The sequence below is a fragment of the Orycteropus afer genome, unplaced genomic scaffold (genome assembly GCF_000298275.1).
Source record: "Orycteropus afer afer isolate SDZICR_OR568_19922 unplaced genomic scaffold, OryAfe1.0 scaffold00291, whole genome shotgun sequence".
Lineage (NCBI taxonomy): Eukaryota > Metazoa > Chordata > Mammalia > Tubulidentata > Orycteropodidae > Orycteropus > Orycteropus afer.
The window spans coordinates 3,349,589-3,372,416 of NW_006921878.1; the positions used below are offsets into that span (position 1 = coordinate 3,349,589).

Genomic DNA, 22,828 nt, shown 5'->3' on the forward strand with positions numbered 1-22,828 from the left:
GGTCCAAGATTATCTTCTGTGTCTGTGTTAATTGGTTTCCCTTTTCTTTGTTGAAGAGGGTCTGTGCAATCCTTCTGCCTAGTCCGCCATCTTGCTCCGCCTCCCCTCTTCTAATCCCTTTACTTTAGAGATTATATTTGTTCTGCCATTTCCCTGCCTCTTCATGTCCAGATTGTAGTTGGAAGTAAAAGTGTAGTGTTCAGCATCACTATGCAACTTCTTGTAGGTTTTATTGAGGATCTGTGACTGCAAGTTGCCAGCTTTTTGGTTAGTAGCTGAGCACTTGACTATTGAGCCACCAGGGCTTGTTAATGTAAATTATGCAAGTATTAAATTGCATACTTTAAAATAATAAAATGTTACAACCTCCTCTAACCTTGCCCTTGGTTGCCATTTTCGTCATCCCACATGTTTTGTGTAATGTGTATGGGAGAGATTCATAGTATCATTTTGTTTCCTTACATAAGACAGATAAGGTCGGTATGTATGTTTCACTTCAGAGTGTCTTACACATTTTTTTTATTGGGATAGGAAGATCTGTCTCAAGTGCTACCTTGTCCCCTACAGTGTGGATGCAGTTTATATAGTTGTGTAACCTAGCTGCACCACTCCTCTAACTTCTTGAGGAGAATCCACATGACCCCAAAGCTGATCCCTCTGAGGAGGAGATCAGACAGACTTCCACCTTCCAACCCGCTTACCCATTCTGACACCAGCCTCCCTACCTTGGTGCACTCTACTTCTCTTCTGAGTTCGATAATTTGATGCAGTGGCCACACACAACTCACAGACTATATTCAAGATTATGGGGTTTATTACAGAAGTAACAGGATACAACTCGGGATCAGAATTAATTTGGAAGTAATAGGAACAAAGCAGGCCAGGGTACAGATTGTTTGTTGAAACAGCTTTCAGCTCCTCTTCAGCCATGCCAGCAGGCAGGCCCTTTACTCAGGCCTACTGCCTTCGGGCTTGTCAGCTCTGTTGTCTCTCTGCCTCTTCCTGCTATCTTGTACTGCACTGTCTTCAGGGTTACAGCTTTTTCGCTCACTCACTCGCTTGGTCTTTCTCTCAAAAGACCTATTAGGTTGGCTGCTTATATAAACAAATCACTCTGTCTTACTGGGTGGTTTTATGCACCCTGTTTGCATAGTAGACTGGCCAATCCCCGCAAAGGTTTTACATACCTTATGTGCATAGTAAACTGTCCAATCCATTTGGAAGATTGTGGCCTGTCAAATCATCTTTGCAGAACTACAAACCCAGGGCCAGAAAGGCCATATATAGAAAGAAATCCATCACTGCAGTCATTCTCTTACTAATGGGTGTTCCTGTGGTTTCTGATGTTTGGCTTTTACAGAGGACAACTCTGATGAGAATCCTTGTCCACACCTCCTTGGCTGTTGGGCAGGCAGCATCGCTGGCTCCTTGAAACACAGGCATTCATTCTGCCATCCTTCATTCCAATGTGATTGGACCAATTTTGGCTTTATCTTTTCCCCTTGGCCTTCTCTCCTCTGCTGTTGGGCTTATAGCTGCTGTTGGTGGGCCTTCTCTTAGCAGCCCCTTCTTTAGCTCATTTGCTGCTGCAGATCTGCTGTGGGATTAGAAGTTAGATATTTTTATAAATAAAATTAGAGTCCCTGAGTGGCACATATGTTTAACACACTTGACTGCTAACTATCAGGTTGGAGGTTCAAGTCCTCCCCAAGGCACCTCGAAAGAAAGGCATGGTGATCTGCTTCTGAAAAAATCACTCTTGAAAACTCTATGAATCCCACTTCTAGTGACTCATGTGAGATCACCATGAATAGGAGTCAACTCAAGGGCAGCTGGTGTTGTATGTATGACATCAGTCAGTAGGCTCTGAGAGGGTTTATGAAAAACTGCAAGAATTTTGTTTTAATGGAAAATGTTTTTTTGTAAGCATACTAACTTCTCATATACTTTAGTCTTCGAATAAAAACATCTGAGAGAAACTTAGCACTATTACAAATGCAATACTTATTTCATACCTATTAATACCTTTATTCATACCTAGGCTTAATCTAGGAATGTCCATCTCCTCTACCTTCTCCATCCCCCCTCCCCCCCCGCAAAAATCTGTCAAAGCACTGAATCTGCCATAAACTCTTTAGTCTTTATCTGCAATTATGTCGGGAATGAATCAGAGGAATAACTAACATTTATTGAGCACTTAGATAAGCCAAGCCCTGTTTTAAGCACTTTATACTTACAACCTACAGGAGTTTTTAATTCACAGGCAAATTGTTCTTGACAAATTGGGTAGTTGGGTTTTTTTTGGTGGGGGGTAGTTGGGTTTTTATTTTTAGCTTTCCTCTGGGATCCTCGATCATATTTTTGGCTGTGAAGTCACCATTTGGCTGAGCTCTAGATAAATAAAATGTCGCTGTGTGGCATATAAACTTAAGAATTATAGTTTTATTAATACTTGGGCCAAATTTCAAGAAGAAAAAATTATATCAGAGCAATAAGGTCCAACTAAGGAGCCCTGGGGGTACACCAATGACACTCTTGGCTGCTAACTGGAAGGTCGGCAGTTCGAACCCACCAGTGGCTCTGCGGAAGAAAGACCTGGAGATCTGCTTCCATAAAGATGACAGCCTAGGAAAACCTAGGGGGGAGCATTTCTACTCTTAACACATGTGGGCACTGTGAATTAAAATTGACTTGGTGGCACACGACAAGATGGTTAATCTGAATGTTAGTAAAATAATAGAGATACCAGTTTTACATTAAGTAGGAATTGTGTTTGTTATATGCCTCTTATCATGTTGGCTATAGTATCCTTGGACTCACAGCAAAGGGGATGGACTGTAAAAGGCACCAGATACTGCAGCCAGAATTCAAGAACAAGTGTGAACAAGTACGTTTTTTTCCCAAAATCCTCTCACAGAAGTCTGGCGATCATGCTTGATACTATCAACTTTGAGCACAAAGGACAACCACACAGAGATATACCAACTTATAAATTCCACCAGGCTATGCTTTAGTGCATGGGTGGGGTCCAGAGGCTCGGCAGCAACAGCAATGGGAGTTTTCCAGAGCCTAGCCTTTCTCTTAGACTTCGGATAGGACTGCTCTGGGGGCTGGCATTTCACTTAGAGCATGCTCAGTAAAGACAGGGCTGAAAACTCAGCATAGTCATGTGGGCAGTTGGGCTTCCCGCCAACACTGGAAAATGTGGCTTTGTCACCATACTATAACTTGACCATTCCTTAAAGGAGAGGCTTGGCTCAGAAAGAACATAGCAAGTTCTGAGTGAGAAAGATCTCTTCTTGAGTTCACTAGTCTGTACCATTGTTGTTGTTTTAATAATTTATATTGTTTTAGTTGTTGAGAATATACACAGCAAACATACACCAGTTCAACAGGTTTCCATGTAAATTCAGTAACATTGATGACGTTCATCAAGTTGTGTGACCGTTCTCACCCTCTTTTCCAAATTGTTCCTATCCCATTAACGTAGACTCACTGCCTCCTAAGTTTCCTATCTAATCTTTTGAATTGATGTTGTCAATTTGCTCCCATATACATAGTTCTTAAAAGAGCATATATTCAAGGCAGACATTCTTTACTACTTAAGCTAAACTACTGTTTGGTTTTAAGAGAACTTTAGAGGATATTTTGGTTTAAGGCTTAAAGATTATCACAGAGCAGTAGTTTCAGGGGTTCATCCAGCCTCAGCGGCTCCAGAAATTCTGGATTCCATGAGAATGTGAGATCCTGCTCTGCTTTTTCCCCCTTTTGCTCAGGATTTTTCTATAGAATCTTTCCTCAAAAGTTCAGTAATGGTAGCCAGGCACCATCCAGTTCTTCTAGCCTCATGGCAAAAGAGGCAGTTGTCCGTGGAGACACACATTATATGTTCTCCTCCAGTTCCTGACTCTTCTTCTTCCTCTGTTGCTGCAGGCAAATAGAGACCCATTGTTGTGTTTTGGATGACCTCTTGCAAGCATCTGGGACTCCAGGCACTATGCAGTTTAACTAGGAGGTAGAATAGAAGCACTAAATACATCAGGCCAGTTACCTGTGATGCCTCAAGAAACCTTGACTTTAAACCTCCAAACCAAGGAACCAAATCCTATGAGGTGTTTGGTTGTACAGAAGTAGCCTCAGCAGCTACTCTTTTTATACTTTTGTCGTTATAGATCTATCACACAACTTTTGCCAATTCACCTTTATATGGGTATATAACTTATTGATTACATTAATTCGCTGTACAACCTTACACTTAATGAGATTTTTCCATCACCAAAACAAAAACTCAGTACTCCATAAGTAGTGACCACTTCCCCTAGTCTGTAGGTTTGATTCTGTGGGAGGTTTTCATCAGGACTTAGGTGTTCCCACATAAAGGCGCCAGGGTTGCATAGTTTCATGGATATGTCAGACTATTTTAAGGAAAATGGGCCCTTGGTTTTTCAACTTCAGTTTTGTTTTTTGCTGCCTCTGTCTGTTGGTCGTTGCTGTCAAGTTGATTCCAACTTGTGGTGACCCCATGTGTGCAGAGTGGAACTATGCTCCACAGGGTTTTCCAGGTGGTGACCTATTCTGTATAGAACTCTGCTTCTCCTCTGCACACATGACAGCCCCTGTGGGTTTGAACTGCCCACCTTTGGGATAGTAGTTGAATGTAATTATTTGTTCCTGCCAGGGCCTCCTTGCTGCCTCTGCAAGTCGACAATGAACCTAGAGCATTTCTTCTTTGCAACCTACCCCTCTCCCTGACACTTTTCAGTTTGATGAGGGTGGCTTTCAGGACTCCCCACTCTGGAGACAGCTGAAGCCAGTGTCCCATGCCCCGTTCATGTTCCTCAGTGGGCTCATTCAGCCAGAATGGCGAGGGAGTTGGACCATGGGTCTTGGTCTAACTTGGTAATTCCTGTGGCTTGTGCTCAGTGTGAAGCACAGTGATAAGCAGTACTATGTTATAGAACTTGGGCTCCGGACCAGAGAGCCGCCTCTGGGAAATTGACCTGTATTTCTGAGCTTTTGCTGCACATTCTACAGAGCAGAGAGAGTAGCTGGCTGCTTGCCTGGAAAGCAGCCTGTAGACACTTTATCTGATTAATATGGTGTCCATTGTTTCAATACCTGAAAAATAATAGCCTCTCCAGCATCAGCCCCTGGTGCTTCTGTGAGAGATCTGCCGCCTTCAGACAGCACAGGTGCTCTGTTGTCCTTGTCCTCGCTGTTGGCTGCTGTCTAGCTAGTTCTAACTCATAGTGACCCCCTGTGAAAAAGAAGGAAAAGCTGCCCACTCTTGCACCATCCCCCTGATCCGTTGCAAATGGACCTTTATAATCCACAGGGTTTTTACTGGCTGACTTGCAGATGTCAGTCTCCAGGCCTTTCTTCCTAGTCTGTCTTAATCTGGGCATGCCACAGAAACCTGTCCAACATGGGTGACCCTGATGATATTTGAAATATTGGTGGCAGAGTGTCCAAGCCTCATAGCAGCATGCCAGCCGCCCCAGTATGACAGACACACTGACAGGTAGAGGAGGTACCCCCTAGTTTGCTACGAATACTGCCACTTACTGTAGTTACCCTAAAGAGCTCTGGTGGTGTGATGGGTAAGGGATTTGGCTGCTAAACAGAAGGTTGGCAGTTCGAACTCACCAGCCGCCCTGTGGAAGGAAGATGTGGCAATCCACTTCTGTAAAGATTTATAGTCTATGAATCCCAGTGGGGGGGTGGCTGTGAGTTGGAATCAACTGGATGGCAGTGAGTTTGCTTTGGTTTTGGTAGTCACCCTGGCATAAGGCAGGTTGTTCATTGCATCTGTTTTCGAGCCTGTGCTTGGCCCACTTGATTCTTGTTTTTTAGCTGCCTTCTCATCTCTCCTTTCCCCTGGATCCACACGTATGCAAACTCATTGCCTTTGTGACCCCACTGAAACATTCTGGTCCTGTCAGTGGAAGCTGGTTACTGGAAGCCGCTCCCCCATCTTGTTTTGCAAAGGTCTTAATCATGTGGGGCAGTTCTTCCTTGCTTCCCTTCTTCTGAGGAATGTTCGATACAGTTAACATGATTGAAATACCTATGTTTAATGATCATTGTCTTTCATTTCAGATAACTAAGAAATGCATCAAAAGTTCTACAGAGAAGAACCAGATAAGACTGCAAAGAGTAAGACATTTTCCCTGAAATAGAAAGTTAGCCTGATGTGTTTTTTGCATCATATTAAGCAAAGCCATTTGCACTTGGGCCCGGTTTGGACCTTTTCCCTGCTTATACTGCCAGTCATTCTGAGTCTTCCTTCATTTTAAATGATTGGGTTCCATTGCTTGTGGATTATGTCACTTTTAGCTTTGCTGAATCCTGAAGTTTTGCATGGAGCCTTTTGTGAGGTTTCATGATCCTCATTCCTTGTAATGTACAGATGACTGTACCTGTCTGGCTTCCCATTGTGTCTTACAGTTGCCCTCCCAGGGTCCCACTTGCTTGGCTTCAATCTCTCGCTAGTGTTGTCACACTACACTTGGGGTCAGTTTTGAGTGGTTCCCTGCTGAATCTTGGGTTCGGTTGTCTGGGCTCCCTACATTTCTCACACAGCAATGAGAGGTTGTCGTTCTTACCACCATGGAGCTCACACAAGGCCGAGGTGCTTGCCACACCCCTGTCGGCTCATGGAAGGGGCTCTGGGTACAGTTGGCTATGTGCCACCACATGTCTTCTGTGCTGCGTTGAATATTTGCATATCAAATTTTAATGTCCTTTTTATAACTTATCTCGTACTTCCCTCAAATTTGTCAGTTGGACATGTGGGAAAGAAACTCAAGTATGACAGGATAGATCTGATTTACCTGTGGTTTGGAGAAGCCTCTGTTTTCTACCTAGCAACAGGGAAGGATGTTCCTGTCAGCATCCTGCCCTCGTGCTGATGGTCTTGTTATACTCAGACCGTTACTGTGTTCCAGTACCTGCATGTCAGATGGAAATGTAGGGAGTACTCAGCACGAAGTGGATAGTCAGGCATTTTTACACACATTTCCATGGCTTTGGCTAAAGTGATTGCAGCTTTATCAGAACGTTTTAGAATGTCCTCTCCAGAGGCAAGGGCATACTCACTCACGCAAACGGAACACTGAGCAGTCAGGTCCCTGACAGTCGGGAAGCCCAACTTTGGTGGGTCATTACCTGTGCAGATCACCTGGTAGTGTATGAGAAGGTGCCCATCCCTCTGGTCAAACAGATGGGCTTGTTTTATGTGAACTGAAGATTATATAGTAACAGCACTCTGGGCCTTGCACTGATTCTTTGGAATGAGGAATGGATATGATAAAATGCAGTGTTCTACTTTAGAGACTATAACAGAAATGAACTGGTTGTGACAGTAATGAAATGATCCTGCTGTAGTAATGGAGACAGCTCTTCACTCTTTCTGTCTTCACTTAAAACTTCACCTTTTCTCAGATCCAGAGAAATGAATGGCTTTAAAGAAGAGTATATGTGTATATAGATACATATTTTGCCTTTTATGTTTTCTCATTTCTTCCCCATGGTTTTATGACTTGCCCAATAGGTTCCCTGCCCTTGCCTCATCTCAGTCTTTTATTTCAAAATGAAACCTAGATACTGTAATCTGTATTCCTGTAGTCTGGTATTTGTGGGGTGGGGTGTTTTTGTTTTAAAGGTTGAAGAGGCATAGCCTGTATGTGTTTTTGATTATTTGACCTAACTTGCTTCCTTTTTTTCCTTCCCTGCCTGTTCCCTTTTTTTTTTTTTTTTTTAATTGGGGTAGAAACAGATGCAGCAAACCATTTGCCAATTTAACACTTGTCCTGTGTCCAGTTCTGTGACTTCAAGGACATCACCTGCTGTGCAGCTGCCATCACTGCCCTTTGCATTAGCAGAAGCTCAGCGCCCCCCAGCACTGACTCCCCTCCCTGTCCCCCAGTCTCTGGTCACCACTAAAGAGCTTTGGTCTCTGTACATCTGCCTGTTTCATACAAGTGGGATGGTAGGATATATTTGTGTGTGTGACTGACTGCTCTGTGCATAACATTTTCAGGGTTCGCCCATGCTGCAGCATCAGGGTTTCTCTTTTCTTCTGGCTGAGAGTATTCTGACCATAGCTTTCTTCTTGAAAAATGCAGTTCAAACCTGAGAGAGAAGCCTGCATAGACAACTCGGAGATAGAGAGCTGCCTCCCTCCACCCACCCCCTTTTTTTTTTTTTATTAAAGAATAAATGAATAAACTTGCCCCAGGTTCAAAGATAAGTTATTATAAATGAATCAGACTTCGAATTGCCTTCAAGATGCTGTGTCAAATGGCTAATTCTCATAAATTTCCTTATAACAGAAGGAATTCTTTGCAATGATTAAAAAGCACTTCTCTGTCAGCATTTCTGACATGAGTCTCCTCCTGTCAGTGGCCCCTGGCTCCTTCCCCTTCCACTTAAGCACAATCCTCTTTGATACTCTAACCCGACCCCACAGGAGATCTGCAAGGTACACACCTGTTGACTTGTCTTTTGGCCATAGGACAAAGACCGCTTGGGCAAGCAACTGAGGTTACAAGCAGAAAAGGAAGAAAAGGAGAAATTGAAAGAGGAGGCCAAACGAGCCAAGGAAGAGGCCAAAAAGAAGAAAGAAGAAGAGAAAGAGCTGAAAGAGAAGGAAAGACGGGAGAAAAGGGAAAAAGATGAGAAGGAGAAGGCAGAGAAGCAGAGGCGCAAGGAGGAGAGGCGCAAGGAGAGGCGCGAGGCACTCGAGTGAGTGTCTGCTGGTGGTCTGGGGCCGCACCGCTGCCTTGCCTCCCAGGCTTGGCCATTCTGACAGGGCTGTGGCTGGGACTTTGACAAGTCAAGGCAGTGGCCCTACTTGTTGAGTCCCTTCTGCTTCCTCCATGTGGGTCACACATTGAGCCGCCTGAGTGAAGGGTGAAAGGGGGCTTTGTGCAACTGCTCTGCTCCTCCCTTTCTTCATGCTGAGCCTCATGTCTCTCTTCAGGGCTTGCTCTAGACTTCTGGACAGTAGGTGATGGAGGTTTCCACTCAGGAGTACAGTTTTGGCTCTGCAGATTGAGTGCTATCATTGTAGGTGCAATTGAGTTGATTCCAACTCGCAAGAGACCCTGTGTGACCAAGTCGAACTGCTTGATAGGCTGTCCCAGGCTGTCATCTTTATGGGAGTAGATCGCCAGGTCTTTCTCCCACGGAGTGGCTGTTGGTTACAAACCACCAACCTTTTAGTTGGCAGAGGAATGCTGAACTACTGTGCCATGAGTTCCTTGGGTACTGGTTAGGTAACATTGAATTCTGTATCTCACAGGGCTAAACTTGAGGAGAAAAGGAAAAAAGAGGAGGAGAAACGGTTAAAAGAAGAAGAAAAGGTAACATGTCTTGTGTCTGATATCTGACCTCCCTGCCGAGGCCCTGGGGCTCTTCTGCTGGCCTGGCCCTGAGGCCTTGGGGTAGATGCATGAATGTCAACAGCCTGGTGCTTTGCCCACAAAAGTAAACCATCTCTTTGACTTTTGAGACCAGCCGCTGGTCCTTGGTCTTGAGAGCTAACATCACATTGAAGCCTGCAACTTAAAAATGCTGGGGGTCACTTTGGGGATCTCCGCCTGTCTTAGGCTCAGACGTGCCCCCCCCCTCTTAGTTTACTTCTCCCCATCGTCTTCTCTTAAATTGCAGCGCATTAAAGCCGAGAAGGCCGAGATCACCAGGTTCTTCCAGAAGCCAAAGATTCCACAAGCCCCCAAGGTGAGGAACCAGCTTCCCCTTCTCTGTTCTGTTAGTCTTTTTGAAAACAAAAGGGGGCCTTCCCTTCCATCAGTGAATGCCCCTGGGTGCACAGGGAGCTTCTATTTCTGGTAAGGTCTGGAAGCTCAGGATTCTGTCATTTTACCATTTTCTGAAAGGGCAAAAGGTGTGTGTTTGGTAATATTGCCCAGTTTCTAGAAGTTGCTTCAAGAGCAGTTTCGTGTTAGGAACTTCATACGTACGTGTGAGAGAAGGCTGAGTTCTTACCCTTGGGAGATGTATGCTCAAGGTGGGTAGCAAAGTTACCATAAAACAGCAGAGTAGAATTTAATTTAGCCTAGAATTTTCCTCCTCAGCATAGCATCTGTCACCTGGCAGGTTAGACCTTCTGAGCTAGAATCTGCATGGGGAGTTTAGGACCTCCTTCCTCCTCCTGTTCTCCGGAGGTCACTGCCTCTCCCGCAGGGAAGGGACCCTTCCCTCTGCATACACGGTCCTATGATGTCTGTGTGGTGGTGGTTGGCTGCTGTCAAGATGTCCCCCACCTTAAAGCAGCCCCCCACACACAGCGGGACAAAGCCCTGCCTGGCGCTGAGTCACCCCCAGGATCCCTGTGGATCGCACCGGTGTGCTTCATACGCTTTTCTCTCTCTTTTTTGGTATCCATTATGGAGCCAAATAATTTTTTTTCCAGAAACAAAAGAATGGTTTTTGGAGTATTGGTTAACTATTTTGTCTTCTCTTCCTGGGGTTCAAATGTATTTTAGAAAAGACCAATGGCAATACCTTTTTTTTTTAATGAATTAACAGTCAAATATAAAATTTATTGCTAGAAATTAAAATCGTAGTTATTTGTTTTGAAAACTTTATAAACATTAAATAATATCACATTTTTTTTCAATAATTCATATTATACAACTCCTTGACAATATGGTGCTTTTCTTGTTTTTTCTTTTCCCCTTTTTCCAGAGACTTTCTTGCTACTAAAAGCTTCAATGAAAACACAGAATGAATTTAGGAAATAAGAGAATTTTTAAATAGTTTCATTTTCCATTAGTAAAATTCCTTGCAATATGTATTACTCAATAACATTTAAATTTAATAAATGCCATGTGTGTTTATTTAAAAACAGGGATGCAAATGTGGCTTTGGGTGAGAACATTCTTTCTCTTGTTTTCAGAGGCCAGAAGGTGTTGTTTACGAGGGTTTAGTAGAAGCCCTCTTCTACCTAAATTTCCTAGAGACATAGAAATGTCTCATATGGTAGATGTGGCTCAGCTTCTGTCCCCTTGATGTTCAGTAGTGTCACTACCAGATTTGGCCCTCTGAATCTTTCACACTGTGAGGATTAGGTAGCATTACCTTGCTCACAATGATAGATCAGGGGGACCACATGGAACGGGAGTGAGCCATAGAATCCAAATTTCCCTAAGGAGCCATATAGCTGTACCCACTGAAAGGTTTGCTCCTGCATTGCCAGCTGGCCCAGGTCTCTGTTCCTGGCTGACAGGATCATCCCCTCCTCACTAAGACCACCAAGGCCTCTCTACTTAGATTCATGTTTGAGTGGAATTTCTTGTGGGTTCAGATCCTAGAACACTTAGACTTTGGATTTAGAAAAAAGGTCATTCTTTAGAAATGCAATAGCAAGTTTTCCTCTCTGAAAGATAAATAACATAGCTCTTCCAAAAGGAGAAAAAAATGATTAGTCATACTTGTTACATTAAAGTTTCAGTAGTAGCTTCTCTTGGGGTGAGGGGGATCTCTTTGCAATGAAAATTAATATCTTGTGAGCTACAGTGGAAAAAGTCCCAAGTGTATTATTTCCATAGCTTGGTTAAAATAGATGATAAGTGATTATTAAAAGAATGAAAAGGAAAGAAACAAAGTACACACACATAACATGCACCAAGAATTTCATGGTAGTCTAAAGTTGATATGTTTAACAATAATAGTGTAGAGTATAAAATGTTGAATAATGCAATATGCTACAATTATTTTTGTTTTCTGAATGATAAATCCAATTTAATTAAGTCTGACTTTGAGTACTGTGGACTCTCAAATGAGTTTTTAAAAATGTTTTAGAACTGTTCACCAAAACTTATTTCACATGCTATATTCTGAATGCTTTATCCTTAAAGAATACTAAATTTATTATCCAAAGCATTTGCAGAAAAGAAAAAATGTGTTTTTCACTAAATCACTCCTAGCAAAGACAATTTTCAAGGTATTTAGTATTTTCCAAATAATGCTCAGGGAAACATCAAAGGAAAGAACAGTAAATATCCTTCCATACAATGGCAATACTTTTTGAAAAATAATTATTTGTTGTTGTTGAAAACTCCAAATCGTTAACGTTATTTTTGGAAGTAGTAGATGGCTAGGCTTTTCTTTTGGGGTGCCTCTGCGTAGACTCGAGCCTCCAACCCTTTGGTTAGCAGCCAGGCACATTGCTGCACCACCCGGGGCCTCTGTATGGTCACGTAACCACTACGATAATTTAGGCTTTCCCTGACCCTACACAGCTCCCTGTGTTCCTTTGTCGTTAATTGCCTCTTCCCACCCCTGACCCTTGGCAGCTGCTGACCTAATCGCTGCCCTATAGTTATGCCTTTTCTGGAATCTCATGTAAATGTCATTGCCCGCCACAAAGCCTTCTGCGTGGGCCCCTTGACTTAGCACGTGACCTTTGCGCATCGCCCCAGGGTGGCGGGCACCAGCAACTCATCCCCTTTGTTGCTGGGTGGGGTTCCACCATGTCTCTTCTCAATTTCAGACCCTGGCTGGCTCTTGTGGCAAGTTTGCCCCGTTTGAGATTAAAGAGCACATGGTTCTTGCGCCGCTGTGCCGGATGGCCTTCGATCAGGACCTCTGTGACCAGTTAGACCAGCTCCTCCAGCAGCAGAGTGGCAGCTTCTCCTTCCTGCAAGATCTGAGGGGTCGGCGGCCCCTCAGATCCGAGCCTACTGTTGTTTGTAACCGGAACACGGGCGCCTTCAACAGGCAAGTGCCCGGGAGACTGCCCTGCTCCCGTGGGTGAGGCCAGAGAGACACTGGGAGACTGAGCAAGAGGTCTGTCTGGGTCTTGGTCTGTGACTGCCTTGCTCTGGTGCTACTCAGGACTCTCCTCTCTGATGTCCTATAAACCTATGAAACCCCTTATATGCACGGTGTTGTTATTGTTGTTTGCCATCAAGTTGGCCCCGACTCATAGCAACCCCTCCTTGGGTTTCCAAGGCAGTATCACTACAGAAGTAGGAATGCCCAACCTTCCTTCCGAGGAGTGGCTGGTGGGTTCGAACCGCCAGCCTTCTGGTTAGCAGTCAAGTGCCTTAGCCACTATGCTACCAGAGCTCCTATACGCACGGTGGTAGGCCTCAAAAAGTCTGTCCCATCTTCTGACAATGGCCCTTCTTGTCTCGGTGACAGCCTCTACAGAGGGCATTTCCCTGGTCTTGCTTTTACTGTACAAAAAAACAACCCAGTTACCATTGAGTTGATCCTAACTCCTGGCGATGCCATGTGTGCAAAGTGGAACCGTTGCACAGGGTTTTCAAGGCTGTGCACTCCTGGAAGCAGATTGCAGACCTGCCTCCTGGGGCACCTCTGGGTGGGTTCGAACCACACCCTTTCAGTTCGTCATCAGGCACTTACGTTCGTGCTGCCAAGGGCTCTCACCTCCTGCACACAGCTGTGCTGGGCAGCGCTCTTGGGCAGCAGTCTGGCACTCGTGTTGTTTCTTCCTGCCTCCTCTTCTCTGGTTTGTGCCCGTCAGCCTTCTGAGGGGCAGGTAGTGGCGCTGGCTGATGGTCACCTGTCCTTGAAGGGCTCTCTCAGCCTCCTTCATGAGGTGGTAGCTCCCTGGGAGCGTTGTGGGTGGCATATACACCAGTTGCTGAAGGCAGCATCCTGTCCCTCAGCGATGTGGTGATTGTGGAGAGTGGCGAAGCAGATGGTGTTCCCGAGAGGAAACAGTTTGGCAGGATGAAGCTCCTACAGTTTTCCGAGAACCATCGGCCAGCATACTGGGGCACGTGGAATAAGAAGACGACAGTCATCCATCCGAGAAACCCCTGGGCTCAGGACAGGGTAGGTGTCCTACCAGGTGCCAATGGCACGTGCACTGCTGTCTTCCATGTTTTCTTTCAGCTTTGTCTTTTTGATACTGGCCGCCTGGGTTCTGTAAGTGTTCTGGCCTTCCTACTATCCCCCAGCCCCGAGAGCATTAATGAGACCCTGGTGCTTACCATTTCAGAAGCTCCTCGACTACGAGGTGGACAGTGACGACGAGTGGGAAGAGGAGGAGCCAGGGGAGTCCCTTTCCCACAGTGAAGGGGTGAGAGCAGACCTGAGCCCGCCCAGGCCCTCACTTGCCCACAGACGTGTTCTGTCTGACCTGCACTATTGTCTTAAATCTGGAGCTGTCACACGATGTCTGGGCTCTTAGCTCCTCTTGGACAGTCTTTTCTTTGAGGGTGGGCTGGCTTCATCACAGCAGCTTTGAGCCTTCCCCATGGTCCCCCAGCGGGCCCACCCCTCCCTCTGCCTACATGGGCCTGCCTCACACTTGTTTTCTTCCTGACCCCCAACCCTACTGTAATGAGGGACTGGGTCAGCAGGTGTCTGCTGACCATCTTAGTGTCCACAGAAACACCCTGCAAAGCAGTAGCTGGAGCTTCTCCCTGAGACGTGTGTAGGTTCAGATATTGAAGAAGAATGTGTTCTGTTTCTGTGTGTAATTTACTTATTGTTTTCTCAAGGACGATGATGATGAAGTGGGAGAGGATGAAGATGAAGACGATGGCTTTTTTGTGCCCCACGGGTACCTATCTGAGGATGAAGGTGTTACTGAGGTGAGGGGGTAAAGGGGAGAGACCAGCTCAGAGATGGGCTATAACCCTGGAACCTTGGAGGGGCTTTCACTGGGAGTGGTTGAGCCTGAACTCGGCTCTCCTGGGAGCTGATGAGATCTGCCCGGCCTAAAGCAGTCCCTGTAAGGGCTCTAGTGTGGGAGCTGTGTAAGCCGAGGCTCTGGTCAGACAGTTGCTGTGCATTGCAGGTGGGGCTGGGCAGGTCCTAGAGGGCTGCCTCAGTGAGCTTTGAAGGTTTTTAGTGGAAGCATAATTAGCATACATTAAGGAGCACAGAGATCAAGCATTCAGCGTGAGGGGCCTTGACAGTTGACCACATTGGTAAAACTGTCACCCAGAATAAGATGTACCAGCCTTCCATCTCCCCAGAAGGGCCCCTAGATGTGCCCCCCAACCCTCAGTCCCATTGAGCTGGGCACTCCTGAGGAGGCTGCCCCCCAAGGATGCTTTGGCAACAGGAGCCAGGCCGAGCTTGGGGCCTGGTCCACATTTCACAGTCGGACCTACGAATGCTCAGGATGCCTCTCTAACTGATCAGTGGAGGTCTCGTCAGGATCAGTTGAGTTTATCTCAGTGGCATTGAATTCCATGGTTTGTTGCATTTTACCAGGGACACAGGCCTGGCTTTGTGGTGCCTAAATGGTGTATGGTTTGAGGCTGGTGATTTGACAGCTCTTTGGCCCCTATATTAACCCGAAGATGCCCAGAGGTTCAGGGGGTGGGGTTATAATAAATCAGGAGGGTGTGTGCCTCAGACCCTGGAAGTGTGGAAGTCTGCAAATGATGTTTGCCCTTCGTCTCTGCCAAGGGCCCAGAGGGGGATACTGGACACATGATCGGGAGCCAAGAAGGTGTCATTTTCTGCACTGGTCCTGACTCTGAGAACGACCCCCCCTTGACTGGGAGTCAGTGCTGCCATGGGACACCCAGGTGGAGGGAAGTGGGCAGTACAAATAAGCTTCTCTCCTTAACTCACAAGGAGTGTGCTGACCCCGAGAACCACAAAGTTCGCCAGAAGCTGAAGGCCAAGGAGTGGGACGAGTTTCTAGCCAAGGGGAAGCGGTTCCGGGTCCTCCAGCCAGTGAAGATCGGCTGCGTCTGGGCAGCTCAGAGGGATGGCTGTAGTGTTGCTGACTTCAAGGTGCTGCAGCAGTTCACGGTGTGCCTCCTGGACACAGTGCCCCCGGAGGAGGAGCAGACACCCAAGGCCTCCAAGAGGGAGAAGAGAGACCACCAGAGTGAGTGCACACACAGGTGGGGCGGGGAGGGGCTTCTCTTCAGCATGGCAGATGGGCTGCCAGAGCGCACCAGTCAGGGCAGGTGGCTTGCTAGCCAACAGAGTTGATAAGCCAACAGTCTTTCAAGAAATGACTGCTGAGCTGAGGTCTGGGGTTGCCAGCTAAAAGCACACTTTGTACGCACAGGCAGTGGATGATGCTTTTACACGCATGGGAAGTGGGTGACGCTTTACATGCACAGGCAGCGGGTAGCACTTTAGTCATGTAGATGAGACAGCAGAGTTATTTTCACTCGTGGTGTCACTCCCCACAGCTGATGGAGGGAAAGTTGAGGAAGGGGGGGCGGTGAACATAGAGTAGAGAGTTTTAGGAAACATTGCTATGCTCAGCGTGTGAGGGAAAGGATGAGCTGATAGGCTACCAGCTGCTCTGGGGTCTGTTTTGGATCAAGATGCCCAGACGGAGTCAGGCTACATGCTAACCCGTCCAAGAAGCCAGGCTGACATGTGGTCCTGAGCACTAGGCTCGTTTGTGGTCACAGGAAAGGGCAGCAGCTGTGGCCATACTGTCCCTCCCAAAGTCACACAGGCCAGCAGTGCTCACTGCCCAGTGTGCACCCCTGTGGCCCAAGGTGGGGGGTTGGATTGGCCTGTTTCCCCAGTGAGGACACAGTGCCAGCCACAGCAGGAGGTGGGGGGATGAGGGGATCATCTCCCAGGACAAACCAGAGGCAGAGGAGTGACTCGGTGTCATAGGGCTCTCTAGATAAACATTGCCAGTGGAGTACGTGTATATGTGGATAGATACTTACCTCAAGGATCTGCTCACAGAGCTGTGGCAAGTCCCGTATCCGTAGGTCAGGCAGCAGTAAGAGTACCTTTTCTCCAAAATATCTCCAGTTTCTCCAGACCACACCTGAGGGGAGTCTGCTGTCAACTGGGGGCGGAGGTGGGCAGCATAGATTACACCATGGGGGGCCATTGCAGTGCATTGCATTGCAGAACAGAAAGTGGTCTAGTGTTTGGCCAAACCACCAGGAGCCATCACACCAGCCACAGTGACAGAACATTGACTATCACACTCAGAATGAGCTCACTGAGGGAAACACATCCGTGCATGCCTGAACCAGACTCGCCTCATAAGGCTCACACGTCCACAATTCCTTCGTGAACAGGGTGGTGTGCGCTGCTCAGTCACACATCTGCCCTTCCATCTGCTTCTCAGGTGAATGAAGAACTGTGCTCACTCACTTTTGTTTTTGGTGAAAATATTGGAAACCGCTCCTGTCCCACTGTTTCTCGGCTACTGATCAGTGACGCTGCTTACATGCTTCACGTCGTGTCCTCGTGGCTCTGTTCTAGTTGTTCGACTGAATGATACACTCCCTTTCCTCCCACCTTCTCCTCTAGCTTTAGAATAACTTGTCCATCTGATCTGTAGATGATTTTTTAAAGACATTCAATACTCAGGGGTGACAGTCTTTAATGTTGGAGCTAAACTATTCCTTAGTTTAAAGGTGACTTCAGGGAATAGTTTTTATTTTATGTATTTATTTTTTAAATTGATTTGGGTGAAAGTTCACAGAGCGAATTCAGGGGACAGTTTTGATTCAAGGTTTGAAGAGTAACTTAGGGCCACAGTCTCGGGGACTCTGCTCACTCTTCATGCCTTGGTGCCATCGCTTGTTTCCAACCTACCATACTCCTTCCTTTCCCGCCAGTCCTGGCCCACCTGCTCCCCCTGCTGCATGGCAACGTGAATGGGAGCAAGGTGATCATCCGAGAGTTTCAGGAGTGCTGCCGCCAAGGCCTGCTCGGCAGGGACGCTAGCAGCCCCGAGCGCAGCTCCGCCAGCCCCCCGAGCCCCGGCTCCTCCCGCCCACAGACGCCCACCGCTGGTGAGGACACTGCGGTCCCCTCCAAGGCCAGGCTCAAGCGGATCATCTCCGAGAACTCAGTGTACGAGAAGCGGCCCGACTTCAGGATGTGCTGGTACGTCCATCCGCAGGTGCTCAAGAGCTTCGACCAGGAGCACCTGCCTGTGCCCTGCCAGTGGAGCTATGTGACCGCAGTGCCTTCAGCCGCCCGGGAGGACGGTGGCGGCTGCCCCACGGTGGTGCCCAGCCCAGCCACGCCGCTCTCCACGAAGAGGAAGTCGGCAGGCAGCATGTGCATCACGCAGTTCATGAAGAAGCGCAGGCACGACGGGCAGGTGTGTGTAGAGCTGCATGGGCCCTGCTCTGGTGCCCTGGCAGTGGGGGAGGATCCCCCACGGGGCTTTTGTTGGTGGTGTTTTTCTTTGTTTTTCCTTTGCACTCATTGGACCTAGTCATTGAGCATTTCCTGTTGTGTCAGATACTGCACTGGGTCCTGGAAACAAACACCTGTGTGATGAGAGAGGCCGATAGGGGTGTCCGTCTCCGTCGAGTGAATAGCTTACAGTCCGAGGAGTAAGTGCTCAGGAATGCATGTGGTCATGAGGGCACATTGCTGGGGGGCCTGCCAGGGTCACAGCTTCCTGAGGAAGTACCAATGTTCAGTGTTAGAACCCCTGAGGCTGTCACCACCACATTCAGAGTGTCACTTACGGAGTGGGACAAATGTTTGGATTTTTTATTACATCTGAGCACTAGTGGCGCAATAGTTAAGCACTCAGCTGCTAACCAAAGGATTGGAGAGTGGAGCCTACCAAGGAGAAAGCCCTAGTGATGGTCGGCTCTTGTAAAAATGACAGCCTAGGAGACCCTGTGGAGCAGTTCTCCTCTGTCATACGGGGTCAGAATCGCCTCGATGTCACCCAACAGCAGACCTGCAGTAGGGCCCTAAAATCAACATTTTTAAAGATCTTCTCTGGGATTCTGACAGGAAGAGTACTAGCACTATACTTTGGTGGGGACCATGCTGACCCTGGGAAGAGGGGGTCAGTACAAGAAGTGTGGCTGGGTGCTCTGAACCTCTGGCTCTTTGGAGTGTTGTGGGGCATCCCTGTCCCTTCTCCCAGCACTGTGAGGTGCCATGGCTGGACAGCACTCAGATCTGCTGGGATTGTGTTGGGCTGCAGGTAACAGAACACTTAGTGTCATGGTCTAAACTTCAGGGGTTTCTTCCCAGTAACAAGTCTGGGGGTTGGTGTGACAATTTAGCACTACTGTTGTTGGGGGCCACCTTACTTGTTATTGTTGTTATGTGCCCTCGAGTCGGACCCGACTCATAGTGACCCCTCCTTGGGTTTCTGAGGCAGTATCACTACGGAAGTAGATTGCCCAGCCTTCCTTCTGAGGAGTGGCTGGTGGGTTTGAACTGCCAGCCTTCCGGTTAGCAGTCAAGTGTTTTAGGCACTATGCTACCAGAGCTCCTACCTTACTTAGTGTGGGGCTTTCATCTGTATGCTGTGAAATGATGATGGTTGTGGGTCCAGGCAGCAGGACAGGGAGGCAGAGCCTCCCTGGGGGCGTTCCACTTTGTTGGCAGCATTAACTTCCACCTGTATCTTCCTTGGCCAGGTTCTTTGGCTAAGCCTAGATTTCTAGCTCACCTAGCTAGAGAAGGGTCGGGAAATGTGATCTCCATACCCCAAGCAGAGCTCCAGTTCTGGTTTGCAGGTGGGGCCTAGAGAATAGCTGTTGAGTGTGCACTGAACAGGGCCCAGCTGTACCGCGCTGACACCCAGAGAAAAGGCAGAGCAAATGTGGAGGGTGGGATTGCAGGGCTGCTGCCTGATGCTTCTGCACCCCATGTTAAACTACGTCAGGTGCCGTCAAGTCCACTCTGCCTCCTAGCGACCCTTGTAACAGAACTTCCCCCCAGACTTTTCCCAGGCTGTCGTCTTTACAGGAGCTGATGGCTGGGTCTTTCCTCCCATGGACCTGCTGGTGGGTTCAAAGCACCAACCTTTCAGTTCACAGCTGAGCACTTAACGATTTGCTAAACTGTAAACGTGTGTACATACTTTAGGTGGGGTTGAGCTTTGTTAATGTTTTGAAAATTTTTAGCCATATGTTCAAGGGGTCTGAACAGGGACTACATAAGGCTCTGGCCCTCCCACCACCATTTGGGTGCTTTTAGCTCTTTGGGCCTCAGTTTGCTTTTACAGTGAGGAGGACATTTCTGCCCTTTCCAACAAAAATGCTCTGATCAGAGTGGCACTGAAGGAGAGCAGGTGCTGCACAAGCCTCATTCTTTGTTTACTGAGCACCTGCCTAGCCACTGAGGGTTCTCTGTGTGTCCCGCCTCTTTTCTGTCTGTTACCATTTGCGGCAGTGACAGGTAAGGTTCTCCCACTTGTACCAGCTGCCGACAGCTCCTGGCATAGTGGCAGTCGTCCTGAATACTCTGAATAAGAGAATTAGAAGACCCAGTTTGTGCCTAGAGAGCTTGGATGGTCATTCCTCTGGGAAATTTTGGATCCCAAGAAAATCTGGATTTACCTACACTAGCCTCTTCTCTCTAAAGGGGTTGGTGGGGGCTTTTTGACTTCTGGACCAAGATCATGGGAACACAGCACATTGAGTTCCTTGTCAATGCAGGCAGGACATGGTGGTCACACATCCTTACTGAAACTTGCTCTGGAATCACGTGGTTGAAGCTTGCCCTTTTCCTCAGGGACAGCTCTCCCTCCAGGGTGGGGTGGGGGCTGGGATGGTTCTCTCTTTTGTATGTTCCTGATCACCCGAGCAGGTGGGTCTAGCAGAATCTCCATTTGGACGGGGGTCCGCAGGCAGAATCAAGGAACTTGGAACACATAACCAGTTGTCATCAAGTGGATTCTGACTCCTAGTGAGCCCATGTGTGTCAGTGTAGAACTGTGCTCTATCAGGTTTCTATAGCTGATCTTTTGGAAGTTAATCACCAGGACTTTCTTCCAAGGTGCCTCTAGATGACCTTGAACCTCCAACCTTTTGGTGAGCACCCAAGCATTGCACTGCTTATAGGCTCTCAGAACCCATCTATCTGATGAGCTCTTACAGGCCAAACCAGAAGAGCAACCACTACTTTGCATATCTGACTGTGGGGTCCCTCTGCTGTCCTTTGTGAGCCGAATGGAGACTTGGCGGAAGCAGGCTTCCAAATGTTCTGACAAATGGCCCTGGTGGAAAGAAGTGTCTCTCTTCCTCTCCACTGCTTTTCAGCTTGTATTACAGAACAGGCATGCCCACGGGGCAGGGCCTTTTCAAATCAATTCTGCTTTCCATGTCCATCTTGTCTGTCCAGTAGAGGCTACACACACATACACACGGCCCCCGACCTCCATCCATGGTGGCTGGAAGGGTGTTCTTGCTGGCAAAAGTGACCCAAGCATAAAGCAAGAGAGTCATCAAGTGCCATTGCAGAGCAATGTCAGGACACACACGGAGTACTGGCTTGCCAAAGCCCCAGGCAGGCCTGCACATCATGTGAGAACCCAGGCACTGTCTGCTCACTGCCCTTTCAAAGGACAGCTGGCACCAAGGCTCCTCAGTTGTGTCACATGATGGTGGCAGCTTGGACAGCTCTGCATCTTGTTCCTCTCAAGTCTCGATATCCTCTGCCAGAGAATCATCAGATTCACTTCTCTCAGAAGTGGAGAACGTGTTGCCAAAACGGACGGAGTGTGTAGGGAACCTCTCAGGGCGCGTGGTGATTCAGTGGGCTGGGGTCACACACCCAGGAGCCCCTGCCCCTGCTGATGGTCATGCACCCTTGTCTGCTTAGGTTGGAGCCGGGGACATGGATGGCTTCCAGGCGGACACAGAGGAGGAGGAGGAAGAGGATGGTGACTGTATCATGGTGGACATCCCAGATGTGGAGGGTGAGAAGAGGTCTTGAATCTAGGGGCATGTTCAGAAAGGGAAGAGCCAGCAAGTTCGCTCTCCCTCAGTCAGCAGATGAGGGGCTGGGCAGCAGGAGTGGGCCAGGCCAAAGGAGGGAGTGGGGATTGGCCTTTCCTCTGAACCAAGGAGGGAGCTGGCTTGGAGGGGCTGGGGTTGGACTGAAGCTGTGCCCCACCCTCTGCCCTACTGTTGTATCTTCCCTGCCCCAAAGGCTTGAGTTGCTTTAGGAGCATGGTGTTCCCCCGTATTATGGGGTATAAAGGGTACCACAAGGTAAGATGCTCTCTCTTGTCTTCCAGAGCCCCAGGCCCGGTGTGGCACCCCGTCGGGAGCTGTGGGGTCAGTGGGTGTGGACACCTGTGAGGGCCCCCTGCCTGTGAGCAGGCTCCTCCTGTCATGAGCACCCATGGCCTACTGAGTCTGGTGAATGGTGAGGGAGTCCTCAGATGTGCATCGGATACTTGAAAGTACCGCCAACCCCATGGAAAGAGCACTTTGTCCGCTTGGCAGACCTCCCTGGAGGGCTGGAAAGTTTATATAGGATGCTTGACTAGTTCTTTTTGATATTTGTAAAAATTTCTCCAAAAGCTGCCTATTAACCTGCCCCCTTTAATAAAGCATTACTGCAGTGTGGCTCTGCTCCTGGGCACCTGCGGCCCCATGCCAGGGGCTGAGGTCAGATGCTTGTAAATGAATTAGAACCCACAGGTGGGCGCCTGGGCGTCACAAGGGGGGACGTGTATAAACTTATTTTCTAGCCCTGACCTGGTCTTTCTGTTCTTTAAAAAGTGTCGTGTCTGAGGGGTGTGCTGTCACCTCTGTCCCAGGCCTCTGGGATGGGATTACCTACCTCTTCAGAAGACTGAAGGAGAATTGATAAATTTGAGTTATGTTGGTGATACTGAACATACCATGCTCTGTTAGAAGAGAGAACAAATCTTACAAGTACAGCTTGAATGCTCCTGAAAAGTGAGGATGGTTGTTGTTTGTTGTTAAGTGCCGTCGAGTTGTTTCTGACTCATAGCGACCCCATGCACAGCAGAACGAAACACTGCCCGATCCCGCACCAGCCCCATAATCCCTGCTATACTTGAGCCCATCATCGCAGCCACTGTGTCAATCCATCTCGTTGAAAGCCTCCCCCTCTTTCATCGACCCTCCACCCTACC

The 22,828-nt window shown here is 47.9% G+C and overlaps 1 protein-coding gene across 1 annotated transcript in view; it reads left to right on the forward strand.

Moving 5' to 3' along the window:
- The window catches only part of CHAF1A (chromatin assembly factor 1 subunit A), a 67,554-nt gene extending 45,495 nt beyond the window's left edge, over positions 1 to 22,059 (forward strand). Inside the window, exons 4-15 of the mRNA XM_007951100.1 lie at positions 6,100 to 6,156; positions 8,516 to 8,745; positions 9,305 to 9,365; positions 9,673 to 9,741; positions 12,518 to 12,744; positions 13,662 to 13,830; positions 13,997 to 14,077; positions 14,502 to 14,594; positions 15,592 to 15,850; positions 17,571 to 18,061; positions 21,541 to 21,637; positions 21,959 to 22,059. Of these exons, the coding sequence (XP_007949291.1) occupies positions 6,100 to 6,156; positions 8,516 to 8,745; positions 9,305 to 9,365; positions 9,673 to 9,741; positions 12,518 to 12,744; positions 13,662 to 13,830; positions 13,997 to 14,077; positions 14,502 to 14,594; positions 15,592 to 15,850; positions 17,571 to 18,061; positions 21,541 to 21,637; positions 21,959 to 22,059 (1,935 nt within the window). The remainder of the gene's footprint in view (positions 1 to 6,099; positions 6,157 to 8,515; positions 8,746 to 9,304; positions 9,366 to 9,672; positions 9,742 to 12,517; positions 12,745 to 13,661; positions 13,831 to 13,996; positions 14,078 to 14,501; positions 14,595 to 15,591; positions 15,851 to 17,570; positions 18,062 to 21,540; positions 21,638 to 21,958) is intronic.
- Positions 22,060 to 22,828: the final 769 nt, after the last annotated feature.